The 23,183-nt window shown below is 43.6% G+C and overlaps 1 protein-coding gene across 10 annotated transcripts in view; it reads right to left on the bottom strand.

The window, feature by feature from the left end:
• Positions 1 to 22,726, bottom strand: part of tnrc18 (trinucleotide repeat containing 18) — a 179,187-nt gene extending 156,461 nt beyond the window's left edge. For 3 of the 10 annotated variants that reach the window (XM_043711266.1, XM_043711269.1, XM_043711273.1), the window contains exons 1-2: positions 22,454 to 22,726; positions 20,579 to 20,900 (exon numbers count right to left, since the gene is read on the bottom strand). In XM_043711266.1, the coding sequence (XP_043567201.1) occupies positions 20,579 to 20,780 (202 nt within the window). In that variant the 5' untranslated portion in view covers positions 20,781 to 20,900; positions 22,454 to 22,726. Of the gene's footprint in view, positions 1 to 20,578; positions 20,901 to 22,275 lie in introns of all 10 variants that reach the window. The other 7 variants (XM_043711270.1, XM_043711271.1, XM_043711268.1 and 4 more) reach the window with 4 other exon arrangements.
• Positions 22,727 to 23,183: the final 457 nt, after the last annotated feature.

The following is a 23,183-nucleotide window of genomic DNA, read 5'->3' as shown; positions in this document are numbered from 1 at the left end:
AGCTGTTTTGAGGATATGAAAGGTACTCTTAAACTGTATGTTCTTTCTTTCCCTCCATGTAACCAAGCTTTAGCAGTGAAGCCCTACAAGGTGACCAGTAAAGTACTTTATACCACCATCACCATCATCATGTGGAGTCCCACATGATGATATGTGGAGTACCACAGGGATCTGCAATGCTCCTTCAAGTTTTTTTTATCACTGTAGGAATTGGAATGAGAACCAGATGGATCTCATTGGATCGTCAATTGGGGTTGTTAACCTGGGCCAATCAGAGAGCCCTGGCTGACAGACATAAACAGGAGATTCCCTCCAACTCTATTTTGATTTAGTCCCTACCCTCCCCTTCACTGTTTTGATCACACAGCACTGCCCTTTGATGTGAAGGGCAGTGTTTATCACTGGCCACCCGGGTGTTTTCCTATCTTCCTGGTGGTGGAATTTGAATAAAGATTGGTGCACTTTGTGTCTTTCACTGTGTCTCCCACCTGCACACACACACCATGGGTGCTGGGGAAAACATAAGCACTACCGCACTTAGGTGGTAGTGTGGGGGTTAAAAAGAAAAAAAAGAAAAAAAAAGAAAAAATAAACAGGAGATACAGAGAGGCTCCTCATTCTAGGCACTGGTTCTGAGCTGGCTGGTCAGAGCCCATGTACTGGGCATTTGTAAATAAAGGGAGACTTGGTGAGGGGATACCAACCTCTGTGCAGTTATATCAATAACAATGACTTAAATGAGGGAATAGCAGCATGGTGGTTAACTTTGCAAACGACAGAAAGATACGTAGGAATGAAGACTGTGAAGGTAATGCAGCTAGGATGCAGACTAATACAGATAGGTTAAGTGAGTGGGCAAATCTGACAAATGGGTTATAATATGGGCAAAGTGTTAACCTCGGCAGAAAGAATAAAAAAAGTAGTGTGCTACTTAAATTAAGACGACTGAAGAATTCCGTGATACTGAGGGATTTGGATTTTATTTTGTGTATACGTAACAAAGGTTAGTAAATGAGAATAATAAATAATCAGGAAGGTTAATGGGATACCAGCCTTTATAATAAGAGGTATTGAAGTAAGGATACCTCAGTTGTGCAAGGTAGTGGTGAGACCACATCTCAAATACTGCACAGCTTTGGACTCTTTACTTAAGGGTCGAAGCGAATGTGTTGGAGGCAATTCAGAGGCGCTTACTAGATTGATACAGTAGTTGTTCTGTAATGTGATGGTTGTGTTCTTGTGCAATCCTGTTTTATAGAAAATTCATGCTTTAGAAACAGCGCTTAAGGTTGATGGCAATGTAATTGCGTTACAGCCAACACACTGTTTGAAAGGTTCACACTGTAGAAACAGTGTCCCCAATTTGTCAATCGCGTTAGGGAATTTGCGTTAACAGAACGCATGTTATAGCAGAACGACCTGTACCTGGAATGAGCAGGTCAGCCTATGACGAACGGTTGATCAGATTGGGCTTGCTTTCACCAGTGTTCAGAAGGACTTGCTTTCACCAGTGTTCAGAACAGCAAGGTGTGATTTGACTGAAGATTACAAGATCCTGAATGATCTTAGTTAAAAAAATCATACAACGCCTTGTAAGGGTAAACGTGTGAAGGATGTTTACTCTTGTGAGTGTGTCCAGAACAGGGGGAAATACTTTTAAAATTGGAGGTCATCCTTTTAGGACTGAGATGAGGGAATTTTCTTTTTCCTCTCGGAGGGTTGTGCAACTTTGGAAGGCAGTGTCATTGAATTTTCTTATGGCAGGAATAGATAGATTCATGTTAGGCAAGGGAATGGATGGGAATTGGGGATGGATGGGAATGTGGAATTTGGAACACGAGCAGATCCACCATTCAAAGCAGGGTTAAAGGCTCAGGGCCTTAATTCTCCCCCTAATTTGTATGTTCATATGTTCATGTGTTCCTATGTTCATACTACAGCATATCACATGCTGTGAGAGGTTAGTGAACATCCTTAATTTTTATTGCCTAAGCTTTACGCCTGATGCTAAGCTCTGTAATCCTCTATCTAAATCACTCTGCCTCACTCTCTCCTCTATTCAGACACCCCTTTAAAGCTGTCTTCTGATCACCGGTCCTAGGGTGTCCTCAGAGTCGAACTTAGTTCGCTAACCCTCCTTTGAAGTCCCTGGGAATGTTTTATGATGTTAAAGGGCACAACATAAATGCAAGTTGTTGTCGACTCAAGATTCAAACCAGGCACAGTACAATTGTCACACTTCTCTCTCTCTTCTCGGCATGTTTCAGCGAAGGTTCTGGTATATATTTTACATGGAAGAACATGGAGAAAACTATTGGTTCCCTTAACATGATATATCTGCAAACACTTCTGAAGTCAGATGGGTTTTAGGCTGTCTCGCTTATCTGCAATAAGCATTAATTGAAAATATTTGGCCTCATATTCAAAAAGACGAGAGAGGATAAGGGATTTAGGATCGGCAATAATTAATTCCAGAGATGATTGTAAGAATTGATATTACAACTTTGTGGAGACTCAGCAAGTTTATGATGTAAGGCAGGCGAACACGATTTAAGCCCCAGTCTATGCTGAGCTGGCTAGTCTCAGTGAGATTGTGGAAGGTGTGTTACAATTAGCTTCAGCAGGTTTGGAACTGGGATGGTTGGTGAGGGGAGATAATATACAAGAATGCCCACTCAAGTGGGCATGCTTCCTGTGGAAATATAAGCAGCTCCTTTAAGGAAAATTCATGAGGTAAATGTCAAAAGAGAAATTGACATTAAAATGAAAAAAAAGTACTTTATATTTGATAATGGGACACGGACTTCATTGGTAGTGCCAGCATTTATTACCCACCCCTAACTTCCCTAAGTGTTGGCTGCTTTCTTTAATGCTGCAGACCATGGGGGATAGGTATACCATAGGAAGGGAATCACACATTTTAAACCCGGTTACAAAACGGTTGAACTAATTAATATTTAATGCTCAAATTTATCTTTTGAATTGCATAGGTCTTGATATATCTTGACATATCACTAGCTCGATCATTTAAGATGTTGAAATACGTTATATTATTCACAAGCTCTTTGACCTCCTCCATATCAGTGTCTGGAATTTGTAACCTAAATCTCTAACCCTTCTTTCTTTTGCAGGTTGGTGTCATTTTTTCTCTTATAATGCTCTGTGAGGCACCTTGGGACATCTTACGACACCAAAAGGTGATGTATAAATGCAAGCTGTCGTTATGTATCAAGGTAATGAGGTTGGAAACACATGAATGATCTATCGCTGAAGTGTAAACTGCAGGTAACGGTTGTAACTTCAGTTTATCTGGAGAATTGGCGGATAATGAAGAGCCGTGCTAATGCTTCACTTTACCAGAATGCAGTTACTCCTTATTTTCGACACGTTCATTGAAATTGTACGGTGTCGCTGCATTTCAACGCACAGCTGAAAGGGAAATGTTTAGAACTTACAGCCTGACATGAAGAGGGATCCACTCTGCACTTCACCTTCTACAGTGAAACTCTGCTGGAGAGAAGCTGTCCAGAACACAGTAGCTGACCAATTCAGCTGAAGACCAGCATCTTTGGCAGGTTGATCCACCAGTCACAGGTGGCCAAATCCATCAATTTGCGAACCCGATGCCCAGCCTTTTGTTTCCATTTAAACTTCACAGTTGATTCGACCATAGAGTGGACAAATCAGCACAAAGAAAACTATGGTGAATAATATTAAATAAAACCCAACACTACATTTCAAAGAGAATGACTCAGTAAAGATGCAGTTCAGAATCTTCACTAGCCAGCTTCTTAATGGACTACATAGTAGGTTCCCTGATTGAATCCGGTGGAGATATTGACCAGATAATTTTGGGGTCGTTTAGGCATAGGGACAGAAATCAAGGGTCTCAGTGCCTCTTCTTGTCTGAATCCCTTATCCCACTCACCGAACCCTCTATCCCACTCACCAAGCCCCCTATCCCACTCACCAACCCCCCTTTCCCACTCACCGAACCCCCTATCCCACTCACTGACCCCAGCACAGCACTTCCACAGTAACACTCCACCTCCCCAATCCAAGAACTTCTAGCTCCCTAGTGTCCTGGGTGCCAGATATTGGGGCCTCTTGCCAAGCCCTGAAGTGGGCGAATGCTGAGGGCTGGAACCATCCTCCGCTTTGCCACTCTCTGTGGTCAACCGCCCTGTCAACATCCAATATCAAGGGTAAAGGTCATTTTGAACCTCATGATAGAAAGACAAATTGAGCCAGCGTAGGTGAGCGAACAAGACTTGGTGCAAGTCAAGACATGGACAGCAGGTTTACGGCCTGAACTGAAGTAACAGAGGAGAGTGTGTAAGAGGATGAGAGTACTGGAATAGTTGAAGTAAGGAGGGAACACGAATGAGGGTTTCAGCAGTAGATCAGCCGAAGTCATTCTTAACATCAAAGATCATATTCTTTCTGACTCACGGAGTTTTACATAGGTTTGTTAGTTGTTAAAACATACTAAAAGTAGGAAAAAGCTAACACTAGCATTAGTCGCTCATGGAATAGATGATCTGCCATTGTTATTAAATGTACTTGAGGTCATTGGTGACCTTGAAAGAAATTCCAAAAACACTTACATTTTTTAAAAATTGTAGTGAAGCTGTTGTAATATTAAGAGTCAAATTAATGAACTCCAATGGAGCACAGGACATTTCATTTGTAACTTTTCTTTTGAATAAATGGTAATAAGAAATAGCGAGGGAGGATGCATGCACAAAGGGTGGAAGGACAGGAATCTTGTAAAGTCTAACATTGCTCCAGTTACTAAAACAGTCACCATTTTGCATTCTGAAAATTCCAGCTGAAATATAATTTGGTAATTGATGCCATGTTAAAAAAGTTAAAGAATCCTTCACCAAGGGGATAAAGGTCACAGCTTTCATTAGAATAACAGATACAGATTTATTGGCCTCTGCTGAACTGTGCAATAAATCATTGTTACCTCCTGTTAGGCCACCAACACCTTTATTCTTTCGGGGTACCCTATAAATCTCTATTACAGCCATGGCAGCCAATTATTTTTGTAATCGAATACCAATCCATTTCTGATGAAACCAAGAATTTTTGCTATACTGAACACATTGACATAAGTACAAATGCCAATGAGGCTCAGAATTTGGGAGTGTGTGTGTGTGAGGCTGTGTCTGTATGTATGTGAGAGTATGTGTGTATTGAGCTGCCTATCTGTATGTGTGAGAGAGAGAGAGTGAAAGTAAGAGTGTGTATCTGTGTGTATGTGAGAGTGTAATGTCTGTGTGTGTGCCTGTGCCTGTGTATGTGAGACTGTGTCTGTATGTATGTGAGTATGTGTATCTGTTTGTCTATCTGTATGTATGTGTGTGTGTGTGAGAGAGAGTGAGACAGAGAGAGAGGGAGTGTGTGTGTGCGTGAGAGAGATAGAAATAAACGTTACTGTTTGCTCTGTTATTGCCATGTAGCTCTCTGGCCTCCATCTGACAACTTTACCATTGGGTAAAGTTCACAGCAATATAGTATCATGTCCAGACCACCTCAAGGACAAACTCATTAGATGAGTATCCATTTCTATAATAATACAGTTCCACAGTTGCCAATATTCTATGTGGCACATTCCAGTTGACCAGAGCCCTAACAAGAAGCTCCAACTTAGTATATATCCATTGTAACTCACAAAATATCAAGATCCGGATTCTCTTCAAAGCCTCTAGTATTTATTGTGCAAGAGCCTGCTTGTGGGAAACATAGGGCTTTGAAGCTATTGAATGCATACAGTAATCACTTAAATTCCTTACTTATACCATTTCAAAATGATCAAACTCATGAAATATCACGGATTTTAATTAGTAGACTGTACAAAGCAGAATTTGAGCACAGCACACTTACATTGAACAGATTTTTTTGTGCATTCAAGCATACTGGAAAATATCAAAATATCTTATTATTGTTGAAACAAGACACCAGTCCTCAAATGACTAAAATCCAACCAAACATTAAGAAATAGATTTCCTTCCCTTGAATCTAGCCTATCATTTGGTGTTCTTTCTAAGTAAATGGATGCAAATTTACTCTCACACACACACAGGCTCTCACAGTGATATACCCACTCACACAGTCACACACAGATTCAAATAGATACAGACACTCAGTGACATTTACACATACAAACAGACATACACATAGAGACTTGGCATAAACATACAAACAAACAGAAACACACATTTCTATTCTGCAGTATTATGTTTAGCAATAAGGCTGACTTGCACAATCTTGTGTACATTTGGTGATGAGAAACAGACTCAGACTCTGTGAAATGTAAGGAACCATTCAGTGGAGTTAGCACAGCCATTAAAAACATTTTGTATCTAGTGCTGCTGTGTATTGTGCAATCTCCCAGGGGTTACAGAAAACTCAAGATGAGGCAATTAAACCTTTGCCAAGAAAGAGATTGCCTTTTAAAGCTATAACATCAGGCAAACACTGCAAGGAATCGAGCCCATGGCTGGGCTAATAAGGGACAGAAATCCCAGTTTAGCACGCAAGCAGATCATTCTGAAAAGATGTTAATATGCAAGCTGGGCCCCATCATGGACCAAAGCAATTAATACTTTTACCAGGTCTCTCAAACACCTTCCTGTCAAAACATGTCCAGGCAGTCTTCATAGACAAACAAATAAAAATTCTTGTAGCCAAAAGTCTTGGTTTTCGATTTGGAGATTTTTTTCAACTCACTTAAATACAAACAAATTGGAGGATAGTCCCTACATATGTATGTACAATGTAGTACATCATGGCCTTTTGCTTGATTGAAAGAATATCTAGGACGCACTTCTACTGCTCAGGGACAGCAGATCCTATAATGTGCACAGCCTCCACTGAAGCAATAATTCCACCTTTTAAGCTACTTCTGGGACCATCAAAGTGTCATTTCGCATATGTGAGTCATCATTCCGGATTGTACACATGTTGAATATTAATCCTGTGAGAAAACGAGATTATCACACCCCACAAATATTAAACTGCATAGGGCTAACCAAAAAAATAAATAAAATTTTGAGGTTTAAACAATTTGGAAAAAACAGTCTCACTGCCTGGATGATTCAGATGTAAAAAGAAAGTATTTTATTGTGGCATTGTGCGGAGATATTATGTACAAACGCAGCAGTAAGTTGAAAGATGAACTACCTCGGTACTGAATCTCTTATTATCCCTAGGGAATTCTGCACTGAAGGAGTTTATGCCTTCTGTTCCACAGAATTAGTATTATACAGGCATTCGCACCTAGAAGGGATGGGGCTTTTATCAGTATTCTCCTTCTGGAACATTTGCGCACAGCTTACAGCACAGAAAATCTCATTGCTCAGAGATATAATCAAACCAATTTCAAGGAAACTTTTTGTACTTCATGATGAGGGTAGGAACAGTTTACTTTAGTTTTCAAAGGTTAGAAAATACAAATCTTAACAGGGGGAGGGATTAGTTACAATTAATGTTAGCAAAAACATTGCACTATGGAAAATCTGAATTTTCAATATTGGCTTTCCAGCAACTAACATCCATGAAGACAGTCAGATTTAATGAGATAATTTCGAAAATGATTTGGAAAATTTCAGGTTGATCTCTAATAATTTGTGCATAATTACGAATATGATAGAACTTTTCATGATATGCTGGTCTGAAGCAGCTATGTTTCACACAGACCAGCCTCCACATTCCCAGTAATGTTACTATTTTTCCTCCACCATTGCCACATTTTATCTCATATTTAGAGATTTATTACCATTTCTGCGTTGTATCAGATATAGATCTAATTTATCTACTTGCAAAATATCATGACAGACAAAGTTAGAAAGAAAATCATAGTAATGAATTTCATTGTCACCTGAGACAGAAGAGGGCTTTTTTTTTGGAAATTTCTCTGATTGCTTTTATGTCATGAGGTGTTAGAGTCATAGAGTGTTAGAGAGATGTCACAGATACTTTGCTGTTGACAGACACACCCCACTAACTGCTAATAAAACACATCAGTCTTCACTTTCAAATTACCACCTTCCAAAAAAGGATGCCCTAAGACTAAAAGCTTTTGCAGGGTCTTTTCCCTCGATGGCCATTGCTCCATTCTCTACTCCCATAACCATGTCGAATTTAGGTTGAGACAGAAGTGTTTCATCTCTTAGTGCTGGTGCTTATATTTCATTTAAAGTATATTGTGATCCTAAAATAGAACATATCTTCAAAAACAACACTCCTAAATTTCCTCTAAGCTTCTGCAACACTACCAAAACCACCACCTAAATGGACAAGGACAACCATGGCCTCTAAGTCACATGTCATCCTGGTTTAACTATTTATCGGCACTTATTAACATGGGGTTAAAATCCTTCAGCTCTCCTCCTTACAGCACCGTGAGTGCACAATCACCATAGGGATGGCAATAGCACAACAGGAAAGCTCACCTTCACTTTCTCAAAAGCAAGAGGCGTGGGTTCATTAATGCTGGTCTTGTTTGAGAATATATACAGCTTAAAAATGTGTTGCTGGAAAAGCGCAGCAGGTCAGGCAGCATCAAAGGAGCAGGAGAATCGATGTTTCGGGCATAAGCCCTTCTTCAGGAAAGAATATATACTTTTGAGAATATATACTTTTGTTTAAAGCCAGTTATAATCTGTGCTAATTCAGAGATCCAAGAGTAATGCAATTTTTGGTTTAAACACAAAACTTGAATCCTCAACAATGCTAATCAATCTCTTACACTATGCATTTCATACAAGCTTCAGGGAGAATACACTTTAGCTGTCACTTATCTCACTATCAAGCAGTTTAAGATGTACACTGACTTGAAAGTGACAGCAATGGCCATGAGGTCTGGTCTCAGCCTACCCGCACCCAACATCTAACTCTAAGTTGTATCCGCATTACTGTACAAATTCGCTCATACAGCAAGTGCCACCATTTGCCATTTGTGAATTTGCAACTCTGTGCAAAACATCATGTGCACCATTTTGCCCATTGTGCGTTCAAAGTTTTCTGATCCACAATCTTCTGAAAAAGACAGAAGCAAACTTGGAGAAAATGTCAAAAGCTGAAAAAAAGTCCTGAATGAAAGTAAAAGAACTAAAATACAGAAGGTGCCCATGACATACTGCACAGTGCTTCCTGAAAGATAAAGTGCGTACTGTGTGTGTGTCATCTGCCTTTTGGCTTACTGGAGTGTTTACATGTTGGTTTTCACTGTTGTTACAATCATCACATTCTGCTGGAGAGCTTTAGAATAAAGGTGAGTGTGGCCATTTTTATACATTTATGTTATTAAATAATTTAACCAGTGGGATGTCTTTATACATGTCATAAACTTGATTTTTGTCATCTTTTATCTTCTAATACATGTTGTGCACATCAATGTTTTGGCTGGTTGGAATTTATCCAACTGACTCACATTGCAAAATAAGTCCATTGCTTGTGAATTCATTGCTTGTGAGGTTCATCAAGAACATTACCTCTGCAAATGGTGAGCCTTTACTATGCTACTTTGAGTTCATATCAGATGGATAACTTCAGGTCAATGTGGATTGGCATGATAGAAGTACATACACACCTCTCGGGCAATTTTAAACTTCTTCATGGTATAACACTAGCATTATGACGGAGCCAGATGAGGACCACAGAGTTCGATTTATAAGCACCTACGTAGAACTGCAGTTCGCAGTGTAACGCCGGTCATACCTTCAGAGAATTACAGCTCCCACTAGAATTGAATTGAAACTAATTACACAGCTGGATTTTTTTTGCCTAGACTTTACCTGCATAAATGAACCAATGAAACATTATCTTTTTTGCCAAGTATACTGAGGTAAAATTAAGGAGCATTCAAAGTTATTAACATTTAGTTTGACATCAGCAATATCTCCCCAGTGAAAGACCCTGGAGATGGAAACATGAAGACAAGCTGTGGATTTTAGGTCGAGCTGGTGTAAATGGTGCACTAAAGAAAAAAGCACTTGCAATGTGTCTTCTATTGATCGACCCTGTGACTTATTTCTAAATGTAACGTGAGTTTGAGAGGTAGGGTATTACCATGGTTTTCATTTAATTTGATCTGAAATGGGTTAAAAATACACCGCAATGCTACACTAGGCTGAGGTGGACAGATAGTGCATTGATTCCTACTTAATCTGTGTCGACAGTTAAAATGTGAATCTATGGCAGTGGACTTAGAGGCATTGGAACTACAAACACCTCTCCCCATACCCTCTGATTAAAAAAAAGAGCCCCTCATCCACTTAAATGGACCAACCATTTTCAAAGTGAGCACACAGATGGGTCCCTCTCCCCTCTCCAAAGCAATGCACCAAAGAGATAAGACGATCTGCTGACTCTGAGCTAATAAAAGGCCCAGAAAAGAAGAACCCTCAGCGTTTTCGCCTTTCCAAGTTATGGATTGGCACGCATTTCAAACAGATTTATACATTATTCATTGTTTTCTCCTCTCTCTATAACTCCGGTCAAAGGATTTGAAGAGGGGGTGGGGACGGTAGTGGTGCTGGGTTGGAGGCGGTGGGGGTGGGGAGGGGGGGGGGAGGGTTGGTGGAACAGAGAGGCTTAAAGAAATTGCAATGAGGGATTTGAGCGCAGGGGGCTGTGGACTGTAATGAAGTGACGGGGGCTGTCAGGCTGGAATCTGCCTTGTGTCTCTCTAAAAGCGAGTCTGGACCGAGGGGAGAGCCGCCAGCAGTCAGCCTGACTCAATCATTTGAACTGATAACATAAAAGCTCTAAGAGGCAGCTGTGGAAGTGAGCACCCTGTACAGAATCGAAAGACTTGTTTTATTCCCCCTCGACATTATTATTACATGTACATAAAATTATAAAATTCTACTGTTGCCAAAATGCTCTTAAATGTACATCTAGACTTCATCACATATACAGTCCCAGAGAGAAAAGCTTCCATCTCCCATCAGTGTTACCCTATCATTCACTTTCTATTAATACTGCACTGTTAGCATGGGTTCAGCATGGGTTCTTTTTGGCTTGAGCATAAGGAAAAGAGGGTTTTTTTGTATTCGACACAAGGATGGTTTCAGCAGTGGGTTAAGACAGCAGATCGTGTTTCCTATGGAGCTATAGGTTTCTCGGAGTTTACAGAGTTATAACGTGCTTTCTTACTGTCTTAGAAACATTGACTTATCCCAAAGCTGGTGAATGCGAGTGGGCTGGGGAGCAAACTTATCATTGAAATCTCACCTTGAACACCCCTTCCCAGAAAAGGAAAACTAAAACAGGATGTCGATGTATCAGGGTGAGGTTTGGCAGAGTGTATTTCCCCAGGGTTGGAGAGAAATTGCAGCCACCTTCTGCTCCCCGGGCCCCGCTATGAATGAAGGCAGGGACATCAGACTGTTGTGTCGCTTCTCCTTCGCCTGCAGTGAGCTCACCACCAGAAGCACTTTACAGCTGCTACTCCGTTACTTAAACCCCACCACCCAACACACAGATACACCTGCCCTGTCTTTATTAAAACAACTCCGAGCACTCAGAAACGGTGTGTCGGAGTTGCTCCAGACTGCTAAAAACTCCCAAGTGTGTTTCCCATACAGAAACCTCGTACCCCAGCCGTTCCTCACAGCAGCAAGACTCCTTCATTTATAATCGGCGAAACACAATAAAAAGCAGAGTGATTCGGCCACTGGCAAAGCTGCGGGAGCTTTGCAATTTGCTCAAGATATGGTGTTTCTCGTGAATTATAGATTTTTCTAAAATTATAACATCTGCAGCTTACAGCGTTGACAGGTGCGAGAAGTGCTCGGGCATATTCCGCCCCCATTCCCACATCCACAAGCCAGTAGGAAAAAAGGGAGATGGAATGAAAGTGAAGCGCACTGCTCTGCTTAAAGCACAAATTTCAGCCATTCCGTCAAAAGAGCTGGCTGAGGGTAGCCAGGGAGTTTAAATGGCTGATTACAACATCAATGTCAGACTTAAAATGGGAGAAAGGGGTGGATATGGTCCCAGGATGAAAAGTCAACTTTCAAACGGATGGGATTTATTTTGTTAAAAGTAAAGTTGGAATCTTACTTTAAAAAAGACTATACAAAGTCATTTGCACGCCTGTGAAGGCGATCAGGGTTTGATAGTTCAGAGAATGCGATGTATTGCTTTAATTGATGTTGTGGGTAGCTTGTGTGAAAGGCCCCAGAAACCACGAGAGCGCTGACAAACACACCTTTCAAATAATTCACTGTCCACAATTGACGCGGCCACTGTTCACCTACACACACATACACTCTTACCACTGCCAAAGTCAGTCCCCTTTTCACTCCTACACACACCACCACCTCCCTAAGACTGGGAGAGGGCTGGTCAGATCTGGTGAAACACAGGTGACCCCTTAAGTTTGAATCCTAAAGATACAGAACCCACCCACCACACATACACACCCATAGACGTACACATACAGGCACACCCACAAACACACACACACACACATACGCACACACACAAAAGTACGGACATAGACGCACACAAATATAGACACACACTCCTTCAGTCAGTTGTGATGATTACTTTATACCTTCCATGTATTTGAAGAAATTCCTGTCTGGGGCCTATGTTGAAAGCTGAATGAAACCTCCAAGATCAGCGTGATGAAAAACATTGGCATTGACTCGATAGTAAGACGGGGCTGTGGACCGGGTGGTGGCAGAAAGCCCTCTTTAACCAGCAACACCTCAGAAAATAGCCAAGGGAGTATGAGTGAAGCCTGGTCATAATTATGGGGTTAGCAGCAACTCACTAACAGCGAGAAAGAGATCGCTTTTGGGAAATAGGGAGTGTGACTCGCTTTTAAAAAATACAATCAAGTGATCCTTACAGATCAGAACATATAAAAGTGTCTCAATTCCATTCCATCATGTTTCAAATAGTGGAGAACATGAGTCAGCGTTCCTATCAATGTAAAACCCTATAGAAGGCATGCTCCCACTGCAATGTCCGCATATATTTTTCTTTAATATGATCTTGGTCATCCCATCCAAGGTTAATCTCTCTGGTTTACAGAGATGGGGCCAACAGAACCCCACCTTTCTCCACTATTAGTGATCTCTCCACGTCCTTAGCTACCCCTCTCCCTTTACCAATGAGAATGCTACACGGTCTTATGGTACTGTACACGATAATGGGTCTCCATAGAAACACCGCTGTTAAAGGAGATGAATATTTAACAAGACCTGACATACAATTTCTCTCCCACTGGCACTTTGTCAGAGCGTGTAAAGGGTCACCAAACCCCCCCCCCCCCCCAGTGCTAATCCCCATCCAGCTCAGTCTGGAACCACAGCATGCCCACCACTTCCAAACCCCACACAGGGGCAAATCCTGGCACTGCCATTGTTCCGAAACTCTGAACCAACTGAAAAATCAACAGGGCAACCACCAACCTTGACTTTAGTGTCTTTTAATGAGGCTCTGACCAGCTTGTGATCTATTTGGTTCAAAATCCTTTGCTCTCCCTCTGTAACTGTAACCCAAGGACTGAAGTAGTTCAAGAAGGCAGCTCACCACCACTTTCACCAGGGCAACTAGGGAAGGGCCAGAACTACGTGCTGAGGGATTCACTAAAGTTTGGGGCAGCTGCCACCAAGGCGCAGTGGGGAGAGGCCACTGTCTATGGTCTTCCTGCTAAAGTTAAGTGGGTGTCCATATAGTTATGGGACCCTCCTTGTACCTCAAATGCATGCAAACATAATCTGGTTCAAGTAACAGATGCGTTCAGATGTTTGGAATAGAGTCAAACCGAAATGTGTTTGTGACTATGTATATACACAAAGTTTTATTTTTGTAAATAAAGCATATTTTTGAAATTTAAAAAAAACTAAGGACAGACGATAAATGCTAGCCCAGCCAGAATACCCACATCTCATTCAGGAATTTAAAAAAAACAGACAACATTGGGCTTAGAGGCTATGTTCTTATTCCTAAACCTCTTTAAGAGGGTGAGCAGTGTAGGGAGAGATTTGGCAGAGTTTTGGATTTTTGTTCAAGGTGGATGAGGTATAACGCGAGGAGTTTCTCAATGCCTGTAAAACCGCCTGCTTCCCCCCTGTATTGTGCGAGTCACCTGGCCGCCCTTGTGAATGGAAGTCCAGCATAGAGAGCAATGGGTGAAGCTAGTTAGTGTATGACATGGACTTCTGAGTCTATGTGAAAGAGGGGGATTCCTGTAACCTTTTGGACAAAGCACTCTTGGAATGTATGCCCTGGGTCCCAGACACAGGCTGAGATTTGCTCGGTTGTTTTCAGTAACAAAACCCAAGTGTTGCCGGGAACCATCCAGAGCTGATAATATTATCGAAATATAAGAAAATATCGGGAGAGGGGGACGAACAAAGTTCTCTGTCAACTCTTATCATTTCTAGTTAATTATTCACGCAAGCTGGTCAGAGGACTGACTGGAGATAAAATCTCCCCGAAAAAACAACGGGAATTTCATTAATGTTTGTGAACTACAGTAAATCTAACACAAACTCCCCACCCACGCTGCACAGTGAAGCTTTTATTCCTCATCGGGACCAGGTTCCTTCTTGTGTTGGAGGGAACAGGGTTGGTTGGAGCAAATATGCTCTTTAGCTGTTCATTCCAATGTGTTTACCAGGTCACCTCTCCACCACTCCCCCAACGCCCAGGGGAGAGACCCTGAAATGTCACAATGAACAAAGGGACTGCTGCTGGGATTAAACAGCACAGGCCACTCGGCCCGTCAGCTCCATGGCGGCTCTTTGCGAGGGAGAGTGAGTAACCCGCTGCCTCGCAGCCACAGGGGTTTCAGGGAAGTTACCAACTAATTGTGGTTTGTAAATTGCCCAAGAGAGCTCCGTCTGGTGAAAAGGATTTCAAGGAGAGAATGCAAACGTTTTAAGTGCAGCTCTGAGTGAGCCAAAGGTTGAAATTTGTTGTGTTTTTTTTTCCTCTTTCTTCCGTGCCCCCCTGCATCTTAAACCAAGTCAGTGTTCCCCCTCCCACCCATCCCCCAGGATTACAACCATCCGGCTTTATCTCCCTCCCAAACATGCGGAGCCAGTCGGAGAAGGAAAAGGTTACATCCACTCAATCTTTCAGAAGGAATCCAAAGGAAAATAAATCTTATTTAAGTTTTAGTAATTTTTTTGGTGGTGGCGGGGGGAAGCGTGGGTTTTGCAATTGTAATTGACACGAAATCCACCCAAAGTGAAACAGCATTAAGCTACAGAACCTGGAAATGAGCTCGGTTCACTGGCCAAATTGACGGGAGTGAAATTGACAAATTCTCGGTTGTTTTGAATGGGTTGTGGACGGTTTCATATATATTTTTTCTAAACTTCACGGCCAAATGAGACTTTCCTAGCGCAAATGTAAAAATACATTTAACCCCGTCACAAGTGAGCAAACTTAAAATGGGCATTTTACAAGGGACCACAGAATAATCTGGATTAACCAACAGTTTACACTCCACGACCCCCCCCCCCCCATACGAAACAAACTTGCAGTAAGCACAAGGAAGTGTTTTACGGATTATTTGGCGGAGGGCAAGGAATTGATGCTCAATTATAATCAGTCCTGGGTAACTTTGAAAGAAGGTCACATAACACAGGCCAGTCCCTTTAGGTTCGAGCTCATTCTAGTGAGAGGAGACTCGCTAACGGGATGGGGTGCTGTTGCAAGGTAATTGCATCTACTTATTGACCGGCTGAGTGAAAGTCCAGACTGAATCTCCAGGCGAACGAAGGAAAATAAGTGTAAAAATAGATTAAAAAAAAACAACTTGATGTTGGTGTGTTGTCACTGACACTGAAAGCACACACGTTCAGCTTGTTGTGAATGGGATATGAGAGCACAAGAGAAACTGGCGTCCAGTTCGGAGAGAGAGCCCAGCCTCCTGTTTAATGTCTGGGTTTCCAGCTCGCTGTCGAGTCCGTAACTGCTTTTAGGTTTGTGTGTGTGAGAGAGAGAGAGAGGAGGATTCCCCTTGCTATCCACCACAGGCTGCTCAGAGTCCGGCTCTAGCTCTCCTCAGAGGGCCTCCTATTTCCCTCCTTATGGGCCGTTTGCACTCCCCCCCCCCCCCCACCCCCCCAAAGTTAGGAGGCCGAGCGGCTCTCTGCCCGAGTTACATACAAAGCACCGCTCTAAGGGCAGTGTTCACCCTGAGGCAAGTGCCTGGCATCACCCGAAACCATCGCCTTTCAGCCTCATGAATTTGCCGAATAGGATCTTCGGGGGAATCGGCACTATCTCCTGGATTCAAACCGCCTGCAATTCGCTTACTCGATAGAAACTTTGAAGTTTAGAGCTCAGAAGGCAGTGGGACATCTGCCTATCCATTTATTTCTATCTACTTATCCATCTATTTCTCTATCCATCTATCTAGCTATCGCTCACGATCTATCCATCTATCAATCAATCTATACGTTTATCGTTATTTTTAAATTTTTTTTCAGTGTGATGGCTCGCATCGGGTTAAACCTGCGGCAGATGAATATTTTTGAAAGCGCTCAAACTATAATCTGCAGCCATTCGGACCTATTTCTCTGGTCTTGTCTTGGGCGAATTACCACCCCCAATCCTCCCTAGGACTTTCTCTTTCAGGCTACGGCTCAGTCAGCGTTCAGTTTGAGGACGGTATGATCGAAGGGGGGGGGGGGGCACGCTGTCGGCACCCCGAAAAATCACAAACAAACCGGGGGCCGCCGCTCTTTGGCAAGCAAGGGGAGAGGAAGGAGCTGCCATCGGGCAGAGCTGAGCGATGGCTAGGGTCGGGCTCTGTGTCAGCTTGTGTATATGTGTGTATGTATGTGTATATGTGTATTGTGTGTGTGTTTGGGGGGGGGGGGGGGGGTGTGGAGAATGGAGGCCGCTCCATTTACAACACCCCACCCCCTTAACATGCCCCTGAGCAGATACAAAATGCGACTGGATTAAAGGATGCCCTGGTCCGGGAAAAAGCAGCAGCCGCCCCGGACTCAGTCACTCAGCCCCCCTGGCAGACCGGAGGCTGCAGCATGGAGTAGCGGATACGGCCGAACATTTCACCCCGAAACGCCGGTACCAGAGCCTGGGCAACACTCCCCTGCTGCACCTCCACCCCAAGTCAAACATATAACAGACTCTCTGTAATGTACCAGGCAGAGGTTTCAAACACGGGGGTAGTCGGATTATATATAGTCTCGCTGGTCACGCGGAGAAGTGGAACTGGTCATGGGGGCACAGGTTAAACTTTTAACAGCGTTGGACCCAGATAAAACACGGAAGGCGACGTCGTCCCTCAGCAACCGGCTTGGAAACCAACTCTCTTTCCTAGTCAAGGCCGTGTTGGCTCAAATAGCACTGAATGTTTGCCTGAAGGCTATGTGTTGGGAATACTGGGGGGAGATTCAAGGCCGCTGGCAGGGGTATGAGACTGTGAGCGATATTTCCACTGAGTTAGCCTCTCTCCAACGTTAAGATGCCTCTCTCAAAGCAGAAAAATGACTGACATTCTCTTCCAAATCGACAGCAGCCGAACTTAAGTTTCTCAACACCCTAGAACACTGTCGAAGGACCCACCAAAGTGCAGATGAGACTCGCACATTTCCCGCAATCTCTTACATAGGGTCGGACCCTTTCTGTTTTGTTGTACACAGCGGGTCACGTCCATAAGTCTTCTTAAAGATCCATTTATTTCGCATATCACCCCCGCGTATATTTGGAGCGAATCAATCACTGTGGTGAGCTGGGAGTTCGCGCTACAAATCGGTCCTCCCTTAGCTAGTGCTATTGACCAGAAATACGAGGTTTATTTTCTCTCTCCTTTAATTTTAACGCCCAACCACCTTCCCACGGCAAATCGGCCAGTGCCTTTAATTGTAACTTAAAACCGTTGCCCATAATTTAATATTTAAAAAGCCATTAAGGTAATGCGATAGAGCATATGGACCAGGAAAGCTGTTCACAGTAACTAGCGAAGCTTGAAAATCAAACTATATGAACTTCTTTTAAAAGCCCAGTATACACTGGCCTCCCTTACAACCCTGTAAGGCAGGCATACTCAAAATTGCACACTTAATGCTAACACTAGTTAGCAGTTGCTGCTTTCCAGTAAGCTTTATTGAGCAACTCATCCCGTTTAGTATTTGGTGTTAATCTAAGCAAGAGTACAATCAAGGTTTTAGCCCTGGGTACGAACAACACAGGGTTCGAAGTTTCAATTCTACCTCTCTTATCTCTCGCACACATCTCAGCGTGGCTCTAATAAACAGCTGAGAAAAAAAATTAAACGTCCCCCGTTAAACGGCAATTTTCCAACAAGACTTGCTAACATTGCTTTTTTGCACGGCCTTGGGACCATATGGAGAGCACTTGAGGGAATGTGGTCCGTCAGGGATGCGGGTGCGCGCGTTTCAACCCGGGGGTTGCAAGAGGTTTTATGGTTGGCTTGTGGGGTTTGGAAGCGAAAGCCCAAGACACAGAGAGACGCGCACACACAGACACACACACACACAGACACATACACACACAGAGGCACATACACCTACACACACAGACCCACACATACACACAGACACACACACAGACACATACACCTACACACACAGACCCACACACACACAGACACATACACCTACACACACAGACACACAGAGATACACGCATAGATACTGCAGACGGGTAACTCTAACTGGGCCACAGCGAAACGCAGCGAAGCGAGGCCCGCCAGCTAAACTCAATCCTTTTGTGTTCCTTTTTTAACCCAACGCTCCAGAAAGAGCTGTAAACGGCTGACAATCTAATCGAACAGATCGGCCAGTAACCCGGGCAGGGGGAATGGACGGGAAGACTGCAACTTTGAACACAGCTCAGGAGAGCTGGCGGTTACTTGTGTCTTTTGAAAAAATGCGATGGTATCAGCTCAGGAAAATGGGTCCAAGTGAACCAAGGGCCTGATTCTAAAACCCACGAGCAAGCGTTCACTTTCAAGGCGTGTATGGTCCCTGCTGTTGTGAATGTGGAGATTTGCCGGCCAGGCGTATTTCTCTCTGTCGAGATATCACCAGGCAAGGCGGTTTGACGCTGGGGTCATTGTTTTTTTTCACGGATGCTCCTACAAAAGTGAATCTGCATAATTGTAATTAAAACTAACAAGCGTGAATATCTGACAATTTACATTCTTGGGATGGGGGGCGGGGTTGGGGAGCCAACTAGGCCCAGTTTCTTCAAGAAGGATTTACAATTCATTTCAGCAACTGGAGTGCACCTTAATCTCTACCACCAACACCCACCCCCAGTTAAACTCCCACAAGCCAACAGCTTTTACTGTACTCGGGCTTTGCAATGTCAGGGGTTTCTGTCTGGCGTTCACTGGCATTGCACTCTGAGCACAGTCGCCCCGGGCCGAGAACACAGCCCCTCAAACCCACGGCGTCCACACTAACCCTGACACGCACTAACATCACACCAAACTCAGGACGATTTCCCGCTTGCGTTTGCCTGCCGCGAGTAGATTCACATACCAATAGGAACGGCGGTGTAAGGGACAACTCACCCAAGGGCAGAACCGACGGGGTATTTACTCGAATTTACTGCGTTCAAATTCCTTCCCTATTTTTAACTACTGAACCTCACTGACACTATCCCTGTCAGATCAGCTGGTAAAGATTTTAACCATGTTGTTCTCTCTCTCTTCCCCCCTTGTTGTTGGCTTTCTCTCTGCGCTTCTAAAATGCATTTTTCGACATGTTTTTGCGTGCCTTTTAGAAAATGGAACCAACGGGCCCACACGCTTTGAAGGGAATGAGGGGGAACTGGTCTCAACGTTAGGAATAAAACGTTCAGTACCGCTTCCTAACCAACAGCACGTTAGATGCAGTTACAGGGGAACACTCCTCGCCTGCTACATGTTAAGAGAGAGGATTTTTTTTAAAAAATTCCCAACTGTTCCCAAAAACTGTCCACAACTCGCGCCGTGTGTCTGTACATCTTCTCCCGAGATGGAGCTAAACTTCACCGCAGCGCTCTGCTTTAACCTGAAACCTTCCCACTAGCGACAACCTCAAAGCTATCTGAAAAGCTCTCTGCTCCTACCAACAGAGGGAAAAAAAGAGCGAGGGAGCGGGGTGTTGCTTCTACATAACCATCAGAAACTCCCAGTCTTTGCTGGCAGGGGAATGGGGGGTAATTCAACTTGGAATGTCCTTAACATTTGAGACAGAGAGAATCAGAAACAGCGGACTACACCCGACAAGATAATGGATCTTTGACCGACTCTGAGTTTGCCTGTTCACAATCATTTGGTTTCAGTGTTAGCACAGTCTACACACCTAACTGGGCTCATTGTGTGTAAAAACGTGTCGTTTGCTAAACTTTTAAGACCCGCACAATCCTCTACTCTAACCAGTGCCCCGGGTTAAGATAGACCATCTCATGCACTTCGCAAACTCTCGTGGTTTTGAAAAATCATTGGTTTAAAAACAGACTTCCAACAGCGCTAACACAGGACAGGGAAAAGAAATAAAAACAAATAAAGTCGAGCAGAATGACGAGAGAGAATCGAAAAGGGCTGACTTACCCGAATGGCCGTGCACCGACACCGGGGACGAGAGGTACTTGGCCGGCGGCAGGTGAGTGCCGAGCGCCGAGCTCATGTGGCCGGCGGACGGGGCGATTCTGCTGGCCTGAGCGGCTACCCTGTGCGCCTCCATGCCCAGGCCGGTAAGCAAGGGCGACGGGACGTGGACTGCCCGGTGGTGGCCGAAGTCTCTGCCATCCATAATCGGAATCCGGAACAAACCGTCCCACCCCACCCTTCCCCAAAATGTTCAAATTCAGGCTACAGCGCCTGGCTTTCCAAAGGTATGGTCAGGGTTCCTCCGAGACATTTTGAACGGCATCTGTACAGAAAGAGAGCCGAAATATTACTTTAAAAAATAATATTATCTCTTCATCGCGAACGGCTACTCAACCATGCGGACTCCGGTTCATAAGAAAACATTATTAGTCTAAGGACATAAATTAACTCAAAACATCGCCCCTCTTTTGATCTTCTTTCTTAAGAAGAAATTTCAATTCAGCCTAACGCTGCTGCTGCCAGGTCTGTCAAAAAACTCCTCTTTATTTATACAAAAGTTTATTTAATTCTCGAAATTAAACCCTGCCTCACCTTTCATTGAATAACCCCAACATGAATTGCTTTTAAAACGCTTCAATGGGGAATGTATCCCCCAGCATTAAAACAAAACTGAGAAAGGGGATTTCTTTTAGCTGCAACTAATCCTCCCGCCTTTATTTAAATTTATAGCCCCCGACTAAATGCTCCGAGTGTTGGTACATCTGTCTGCTATTGATGATCGTGTTAAAAAAACAACGAAGAATAAATACCAGTCCCTTTCCACACACAAAAACAAAAGTTATTACATTCAACAGCTAAAGGCAATCATTCAAAATGATAATTTTCCACGTGTTTTTAAAACATTTTAAACCAATTTAGCCTTCACATGTTCAATTTCAAAAATGTCACCAAGAGGTAAATGCAGACACAGAGTAACTCTATGTATCTGCTCACTGCAGTTGCTGGTAAGAAAGCTTATTTTAAAAATAAATAATGTTTATCCCCTCGTCATTTAGCTCAACAACTCCAATTCCCACATCTCGTCCCCGGTTGACTGTGTTTCCTTCTGAAAGCGCATATTACTGCGTTTCCAATGCGAGTTTCTAAAAAAAAAATCCCAAGTTCATTTACAAATGACTGATGTAGCCCGATACACGGTGCAGAAACACGAAGGTATCCGAGCCACTAAAATTCTCGTCGGTTCACCGCGAAAGTTATTCCTCTCCCTACCCCGCGGAAAAATAAACTAGAAGCAGAGACATTAACTAAAACCATCCTTGGATATGAATTTTCAAAAACAAAATATCGAATAGGCTTGGCCAACTGAATCCTTGAATTTCCTAGTTTCGGTCAGTATTTCGTGGCATGGTTTAAATCCTGATTTTAATTAAAAACAGTCAGTTGATCAAAGTCTAACATTGACTGCAACCGCCCCCCCCCCCCTTTACGTTTGATAAAATGGAACTTATTTTACTTTCAGATAACTCCAAACCTTGCTACGCCTCCACATTTGGCTATTTTTCACTTGCCTTCAGCGAAAAAGTCCGACTTATTTCTAAAAGAGTCGCCCATTTGCTCCGATAGTCTCACTCGGCGTTACTTAAGCGGAGAGGAATACAGCACGAGTTTAACGCCAGACATCAAACAAACAATCCAACCTCTGTTCCAGGAACGTCTAGTGTCCAAGTGAATCTGACTTCCCAATCAAAACTTGAGCGAATGCGCCCGGAATAATGGTTTGCGCGCCTTCCCATTACTTCACATCGTTACAAACACGCTTGACTGTGCAATAGTTTAGAGAAAGGAGGGGAAGCGGAGACGCAAAACTTTACTCACGTCTTTGGACGATGCAGACTGCTAAGCAGAACTCGCCCATCACACACCCCCTCCCCCCACCAGTTTTGTTTTAAGTCCAAGTTTTAGGTGAAAGGAGTTTGTGGGATCGCCATGCAGAAAACAAAATACACAACATAACACAAAAAAAATCCTCTTTCAGTTCCTGCCAGTCTCCCAAACTCTCTTTTTGCAATGAAATCCACATTGTTTGCCCTGCGCCTGCCCCCTTGTCAATCACTCCGTGTCAATACGCCGGCTATTGGCTGGCACGCCTGTCCATCAACCCATGTAAACACGCCTCTGATTGGCTTGGGGCCAGCTTCCCCCCCTCTCGCGACGTCCCTGAAAAACCAATTAGAGAGTGCGGGAGGTTTCAAGGCGATCCTTTGTCCGCCAGTGAACGGTTACAATAGGGCTCCGAGTGGCACCGTTTCCAGGCTCCCCGCACTCCTCTGGTGAATGATCAAAATAGTAATCAGAAGCTGGCGAGAGGTTTCAAGCTCCCCCCATCCACAATGCCTGGGCCGTGTGTGTTGTTCCATGCTCACTACCAGCCCCACCCCACCCCCACCCCGCCTTCCTCGAGCGGTTTCAAGTTGCTCCCGTTCCCCAACACTAGGAGAGGGACTAAAATAGTAATGAGCTCCCCCAGCGCCAGGGGAATCGCCGACTGAATGTGTGTGTGTGTGTAAGGAGCTTATCTGAATATCTCCCAGGCACGATCGCGCCT

The sequence above is a fragment of the Chiloscyllium plagiosum genome, chromosome 21 (genome assembly GCF_004010195.1).
Source record: "Chiloscyllium plagiosum isolate BGI_BamShark_2017 chromosome 21, ASM401019v2, whole genome shotgun sequence".
In the NCBI taxonomy this organism is placed as follows: domain Eukaryota; kingdom Metazoa; phylum Chordata; class Chondrichthyes; order Orectolobiformes; family Hemiscylliidae; genus Chiloscyllium; species Chiloscyllium plagiosum.
This window is presented reverse-complemented; position numbering and strand designations above follow the sequence as displayed.